The sequence below is a fragment of the Microtus ochrogaster genome, unplaced genomic scaffold (genome assembly GCF_000317375.1).
Source record: "Microtus ochrogaster isolate Prairie Vole_2 unplaced genomic scaffold, MicOch1.0 UNK152, whole genome shotgun sequence".
Taxonomy (NCBI): Eukaryota; Metazoa; Chordata; class Mammalia; order Rodentia; family Cricetidae; genus Microtus; species Microtus ochrogaster.
In genome coordinates, this window is record NW_004949250.1 from 229,835 (window position 1) to 237,890 (window position 8,056).

The following is an 8,056-nucleotide window of genomic DNA, read 5'->3' on the forward strand; positions in this document are numbered from 1 at the left end:
AACTGGAAGACAGTGCAGCCTGCCGGCTGAGACTAATGTGCTGTCCAAGACCTTTTGCTGCCTGCACCTTCTAGAATAAGCATGCACTGCTTTCTGTCATAAGAAAGTCAGTGTTACAGGAATCTTTACTTAGTCACCCAAAGACCAGGATAGTTAGATGGAAACAAACTAGAATTTAAATGTGAAAGCTCAAATTTCTAAAATATAGCAAAATACCTAAAATTGTCTGATTCAGAAAACATGACCTAAAAATACTCATTTTTCACTATATGTTTGAATACACTTTATGCCACACTAGCAGGAATCAGTCATTAGTTTTTTTTTTAAGATGCAGCAAGGGCTTAGCTAGCAATTCATACTCTCAACAGGAACATTTTGTTTAATTATTTGAATGTTTATTAAAATCCAAATTATTAAAAAATAATTGTGTGAATAGCTTTGGTTTGATATCTTCAGCCGCCATGATTGTCATGGGAATACATTTCAGATAGGAGTCAAGTGCACGTGACAGGTTGGTCCACCGCCTTAGTTTTCTCGTATTCCTCTAGAGTTTACGTTTCACGCAGGTAAGCAGCTGCACGCTTCTGTTGTTATTTGGCTCGAGGGGTGATTGCTTCTTGGTCCAGACTTCTATGCCACCTGTCAGAAATAACAAGTTCTGTGGATTTGGCAGTTCATTGCACTGTTTTATTAGACCAAGTGCACTTTTTATCCCCTGTAAAATCTTAGTTCAGACAAGGAGGTTACAGTAGATTCCATTTTTACCAGACATATACCTGGTGCCAGAGGTTGAGGTCTTTGGTTCTTCTCAGATAGGCTTTTATCCTAATTATGGCTGTGGTCATTGTGGCATTTTTTTTTCCTTTTAACTAACCAAAATTTCAGGTGTTTCTGCCATAGGCCTCAGTTGCCAACCCTTCCTTCCACCTCTCCCCCCTTTTTTAACCCACCACTAGTCATTTCCAGTAGAAATTCTGAGATGTATCTAGGTAAAGTATATTTGTTTATGAAATAACTATATTGAACTTGATGTTTCAAGCGTATATTTGATATACGTTTTTATGTTTTGCTTTTGAAACTACAGTATTTACCTTTTAAACAAATTACACAAGAGCATTAGCTGCCTGCTGCAGGAATGAGATTGTTAGTGCCATGGTGACATTTTAGCTGATGTGTATTTTCGTGTTGTGACTGCTCCTCACGCTAGTTCATGCATCAGCTTGTACAACTGCTGTTTTATAAGCATAGGGCAGCCCACTTGACAAAAGCTTGCTTAGACACGAAGGTGAATTTCCACATATTTCAATGTCTGTGTCTTGGTATATTTCAAAATTACATGAAAAAAATACAGTATTGCAATAGAAATATCGAATATTCACTGGAAAAGTATTGTTATAAATAAAATAATTATGCAATAGCTTAGAAGAACTGGGATGTGTGCTTTTGGAAGGTTATCGTACAGTTTTCTCATGTGAAAGATTGAACTGACATTTAAACAGGGGCAACTTATTGTTGGGGAGTTAGAACTGAATTGACATGAAACCACACCAATTCCTTACTTCACTAACATCTTATGTTTACTTTTTTCCAGGTTTTTGGTTGGCTATAAGAACCTTGTGTACTTACCAACAGTCTTTCTGCTAAGTTCCATTTTTTGGATATTTATGACTTGGTTCGTCCTATTCTTTCCTGATATCCTTTAAGCTTAAATGAAACACATATCACGTTTAACTTTCAAAATCAGTAATGCCATTATTAGCACTTTAGATATTAGAAAAAATCTAGGGGCTATAACTTGTGTCTGCACTCACATATTAATTTTGACTGAGCTTAATGTTGAATATAGTTGCTTCTGTTAAATCTGCTTGGTGCTGTGCAGACATTAGTCTCCTGTGTCCTTCCTTCCTCGAGAATGGCAATAGAATGCATACTGCTTTACCTGAGCCCATAACAACGTGTTGGGTGTTTTGAGATACTTCAAGGTCAGATGGTTCTTTTAACTCAGTTAGCAGTTACATTGATGAGTAAGTCTTCTGAGTACCAAAATTGGCTGTGTGGGAGAGATTGGGGAATATGGCTTTCTCAGTAATGCTGAGCAATTCAGAGCTAGTGGCTCTGGCAGGGATTCTCAGCAACATTAAGTGCGCTTTGAGTGGGTGTGAGGCAGGTCTTAGAAAACTACCCCTCATGTGTGCTTTACCAGGCTTCGTCCTTGGTCCTCTTGAAATTTTAAGTCATGGCCCACGTTATTCTTTCATGGCCTACTCGTGTGGTTTCAAATAGATCTTCTGTCTAGTGAGTATGTTTATTCCATGAAGACAGGGACCCAGGTCCTCTTGATGGTGACCAGATTCAGCCACCTAAAACCTGAAGGGGGGTTGTTCTTTGGATGATATCCATTTTTAACATTGTAAACATGTCCAGGCTTCTGTCTCTTTCCAGACTTCCTTCTCTCTTCCCTGTGAGACCATTTTATTACTGCTTATGTGCCAGGGAAAGAGGAAGTGTGGAGGGAAGAGATGTGCTTTTTAGTTTATTGCCTTACTTTCTGTGTCTGTATTTCTTTCTGGTAATATTTCTGAAAGGAAAAAAGAGGATATTTATCGAGGTAATGCAAAAGGGAAATTTAAGAATCTTTCCCACAGGAATAAATGGGGTGGGCATATGAGTTTTCAGAGTGCATAGGTCTATAGCCGTCATGCCATGTTTCTCCTTCAATGCTGTTTCATTATTTCTAACATGGTTTGTTTTCCTTTTAACCTAAATGAAACACATAAATACCATAGAAGTAACTGGGCTTTTAAAATAATTACCTCTAACCTTTGTCTTGTAATTACTGATTTGATGAGGGTTTTAATTAACACTGGCTTTCATATCACCACCTAGGACAACATAGTTTCTACTACGTCATTCACAGATGACCCAGTGCTCTTAGATGCTGGGACAGTGGGCATTATACTAAAAAGGAATGATTCATACTTTTGTGTCAATGAGCTATTTTTGAAATGGTGTTTTTTAAATAATTTTTAAAACATAAGCAATTTCAGTTATTCCAGATTTTGCACGCCAGATTATTTTGGTTTTGCAGAATCAAAAATTAGCAAAACATATAATCCCAGTGTAATCTATTAACCTCATTTGCAGAAATTCTCACTTGACTGTAACTAAGAACTACTTGGTATATTATGTTAGGGGAATTGATTTTCACACTAGCTAGAATCTGAGGATGTCAGCATGCACACGATGGAATATGTCACATGCTGAACCTTGAAGCACCACTTTGACCATACTGCTATGAAATCATGTGAACCAGTAGGTGGCACACTTCACCCAAGGATAGTGTTTTCCAGGATGAACGCTACATGCTGCTGGAACTGCCCTGTGGGTTTGCTGCTGTTTTTTCTTGTAGAGACTTCAACTAAATATTTAAATTTGTATTGCTCAGGCTGCCAGTTAGGATTTACCAGGGGCTTCTTCCTATAGCCCGTGAGTTATCAGGCAGCATGCTTCTGAATTTCAGGACCTTTTTCTTGTTTATTTCAGATGAGGTCTCACTTTGTAGTCCTAGCTGCCCTACTTGGCTGTCATGATAAGGCTGGCCTCAAACTCGCTGAGATACATCTCCTGAGTGCTCCAGCGTAAAGGCTGGCTTTCCTCCCTGTCAGGGACTTGAACCTCAGTCTCCCACAAGATAGGCAAGGACACTCACCACTGTACTAACAAGAATTACCTTTTCTTTTTATTAATATGTATCATTGGGCAAGTTACTTGACTTCAGGTTTATGTTTGTTGAGGACAGCAGTTCCAAGCTCTTGGAGTGGCTGCAAGAATTCCTATACTGTTGATGTCTAAAGGCTGTGCAGAGTCCCCATTACATAATTGGTATTTTTAAATAATACGCTGTGTCTTAGGGACAACTCAGTGATCTTTTTCTGTTTGTCTCTTTTATGTGTTCAGTTTGCTTTTATTAGAGGGACTGGATGAAAGGAAAGAAAACTTTAATAATGATTCAAGCTACAATTAGGACTTGGTAAAGAAATGCTAGACCACTGAGTGTTTCCTTTACGATGCTGGCTGTACTAAAGTCTGATCTGGGTACGTGAAAAGCCCTCATGGTTTTAGTCAGCTGTCGGTATGACTTAGTTTTTAAGTCAAGTCGCAGAGAGTCAGGAGCTTGCTGTGCTGATGCATGCATGCATGTCTGTATCAGAGAGTCAGGAGCTTGCTGTGCTGATGCATGCGTGTCTGTGACTCCAGCGCTTGGGAGATGGGTAGGAGAATGGAAAGCTGACCTGGGCTATACATTGAATTCAGATCCAGCACAAACCCTGGGTTTGATACTTAGCACCAGAAGAAGAAAAGAGGGAAGAGAGACCTGGGAACTTTGAGTGGCTACACTGAACTGTGTGACTGGGTGACTGAGCTCTGGTGTAGTAGTACAAGGAGTTGAGTCCCCAGGCAAAGGACAACAGCTGTTCTCTGAAATGATCAATACAGACCCAACGTGTGATGTCCTCTTGAATTCTATTTTTTTTTTTTTTTTGGAGAAAATGGTAAGTAATGCAAGCATGTTATTTATAGGAGCATAGCCAGTAAACTGGTATGTAAGGAATAGCCTTGCTGCTACCCTAGAGATTGCATCACTCCTCCCAGTTTCACATTCTGGGAGATGTCATTTGGAATGACATTGTCACTCTGGAGCCATTAAGAAATTCACCTGGTCTTGGTCTAGCCTGGGTCTGAAAAAGCATGGGATAAAACCGGACTTACATAGCGGACAATGAGGACTACTGAGAACTCAAGAACAATGGCAATGGGTTTTTGATCCTACTGCACATACTGGCTTTGGGGGAGCCTAGGCAGTTTGGATGCTCACCTTACTAGACCTGGATGGAGGTGGGCGGTCCTTGGACTTCCTACAGGTCAGGGAACTCTGATTGCTCTTCAAGCTGATGAGGGAGAGGGACTTGATCGGGGAAGGGGGAGGGAGATGGGAGGGGGGGGCGGGGGGGGATCCTTAATTGAATAATAAAATTTAATAAAAAAAAAAGAAATGCGTGTATTGAGCAAATGCGGGAATAAGCTGATGTCAGGTAACGCTAAAGGAGAGCAGTAGTGTGGACTACAGGCAGAGAGTCCAAGGGATGAAGCCAGGTGGTCATGTTGTAGGGGAGCAGGTTTTAGCCCTGCATCTTCAGTAGTGCCACCAGCTTACAAGGGAAGCCAACACATCTCCAGATACTGTATTTGAAATTCTGAAAGCCATAGAGAGCATTCCTGGGTTCAGGAAAAGGTGAAGTCTTTCAACAAATCTGAAAAGACAAGCAAGAGAGATAACGAAGTTGAGTCTTGAACATTTTGTAATTGTGGCTTTAAAAATAAGGTGGTGGAGAATATTCATGGTTAACACAGAAATGAGGAATCTGTCTGCCTTCCATGTGAGGGGTTAAAGTGCAGATCCCTTTATTTTGGAGAGAGAAGCCAGTGATGCTTCTAGGGCTTGTCTTAAAGTTATTATAGTAGAAACACCAGGTTCAGTCAACTTACCCTGCAGGACTACCCCAAGCCTGAACCAAAGGAATTTTGAGGCTATAACATGTAAGTTATTAGGACTTAGTAGAGGAAAACTGCATCTAATTTTAATAAAAATTCATTTTGTGTATCATTTAAAAGTGTTCCTCTTCATTCAGTGTAACCTTTGTTAAACTTCCATTTCATAGAATTTATCTAACCTCTATATCTTTCTTAAAAGTAGTCTCACATATATATTAACTGTGATAAACTAAATGTCTTAGTTATGGCTTTTATTGCTGTGATACAGCACCATGGTCAAAAGCAACGTAGGAAAGAAAGGGCTTTTTCAGCTTTTAGCTTGTTGTCCATCTTCTACAGAAGTCAGGGCAGGAACCTGGGGTGAGGAACTGCTCCCAGAGGCCATAGAGGGAAGCTATTTATTGTCTTGCTCAGCCTACTTTCTTATAACACCAGGACCTGCCTCTGGGTAACAGCATAGAGGGCAGGGCCCTCCCACATCAATCATCAATCAAGAAAATGCACCACAGGTCAGTCTGGTGGGGATACTTTCTCAATTGAGGGTCTCTCTCTCTTTCCAAATGATTAAACTGGCTCAAGTTGACATAAAACTAGCTAGCACAGTCAGCCAGCAGGATTCGTTCTGTCTGTCTGAACCAGGCATGTTTGTGCTAGTCTCTGGATTAGATCAGTGTTTCTCAAACTTCAGTGTGGGATGAAGCCTGTGGAGAGCTCCATAAATCCAGTCTCGGGCGGTTGGTGTGGTCTGTTTAGAAGTTGACCTTAGCTGCCTGACTGTCTGCTTATGTTCTTCCCTTCCTGTCCTTCATTTTTTTGTTGTTGTTCCTCTTTCTTTCTCTCCCTCCCTTCCCACTTTCTTCCCATTTAGTTTCATTTCTGTTAGATCTTTGAGATAGTGTCTTACTCAGTAGCTCAAACTAGCCTAGAACTGCCTCTGTAGCCTAGGTTGGCCTCCTGCCTGAGTACTCCTTGTCTTGGCATTCAGCTCAAAGTTCATTGCTGGTTGGTTGGTGGACCACACTTTGAATAGTAAGAATTGAACATCTGTTTTTATGGCCTCCTTTTCTGTTCTGAAGTTAGCATAAGGTGGCTTGGTAACACCTTGTAAGGCAATAGTTACTGTGCTAAACCAATAATATTTACACTGGGCACGGCCAGGCTTATTGCTGTCTCGTTGACTTATTACTGCATACTTGTTTCTTCTCTGTAGCAAAATAGTACTTAGTATTTTTTTAAAGTACCACTTTAAAAACATTTTAAAGTGGACAGTTTTTAGTCCTTGTAATCTTTTTCAGCATAAACTTACTCCTATTTCCAGTAGTGTGTAATTTGTCCTCATTTTGCAAGAAGGGCGATTATTAATTCAGAGCAGTTAAAAGGACAGGTTACTAAACTCTCCAGTAGGAAACACATGCAGTCAGTTCTGTACTTTATAAGAAAGTGCATTGAAATCTCTGACCCAAGGATTATGAAAGTGGCTTGGAGAATATTTTTCTCGATGATCTGAGGAAATCTGCAGTTACACCTTAAAAAGTTAATTTGGGGAGGCCTAGGTATTTCCCAGTCTCCAGAATGATTGCAGCTTTTGTTAGTATTCAAAATGGGCTTCAACAATGAAGAAGCAATGGTTTTGACTAACGAGGAACAAACTTGTGTAGGATTAGAACATGGAACAGGGCCACTTTGGGTGGGTGGTGTGTGTCCATGGGGAAGTTGGGAGCAGGTTGCATGAAAGAGAGGTTCAGAGGGACAGTGATAAATAACATTGCTCACGTCACACACTGATGCTTTCCTCAGTATGTTCCTTAACATGACTTTAACATGTAGCAGGCAGCCCTTTCTATTTTGCTTTCATTTTCAGCATCATAGCCTTTCTCTATTTTTTCTACAAGACTTGGGCAACGGATCCAGGCTTCACTAAGGCTTCTGAGGAAGAGAGGAAAGTGGTGAGTCTTTTTTATTTTAATGTCTTTTTCTGAAAGTCATGGCCGTATTGGCCTTTGGTGCAGCTGCATCTATAGTGCCTGCCACTGAACAGTGTCAATGTGGGCTGATGAGAGATCCATCAAAATGGGATTCCTACACAGTTACACTTAAGTTTTAGAAATGCCTATTTTCCTTAAAAGTGACACCCTACCATACTTTTCTAGAGTTGATTTTTGTTCTTGGATCTCCCCCTTCATTACAGTTTTGGATTAGTGCCTTTTGTCTAGAATGCCTAGCTCCATGAAGGAGTGATGATGCTGGAGTGTAGTAGGTTCCCCCTTCCTAGTAGCTGAGAAGATACCCCCTTTCTTCCTCAAGTATGAAGTACCCAGAGACATTTGCTCCTGGGGTTTAGAAGTAGGGGAGAACATTGTCTTCTACTACCTAAGACCTGTCCGAAAGACCCAGGCCTCCTGCTTGTAGCCATAAGTTTGGGCTTTTATCCATGAATTTTGCTTTTTTAATGAGTAGGGTGTGTGTGTGTGTGTGTGTGTGTGTGTGTGTGTGTGTGTGTGTG

The 8,056-nt window shown here is 40.6% G+C and overlaps 1 protein-coding gene across 1 annotated transcript in view; it reads left to right on the forward strand.

The window, feature by feature from the left end:
• The window catches only part of Zdhhc13 (zinc finger DHHC-type containing 13), a 38,703-nt gene that overhangs the window by 19,561 nt on the left and 11,086 nt on the right, over positions 1-8,056 (forward strand). Inside the window, exons 10-11 of the mRNA XM_005371996.3 lie at positions 1,592-1,692; positions 7,375-7,499. Coding sequence (XP_005372053.1) covers positions 1,592-1,692; positions 7,375-7,499 — 226 coding nt within the window. The remainder of the gene's footprint in view (positions 1-1,591; positions 1,693-7,374; positions 7,500-8,056) is intronic.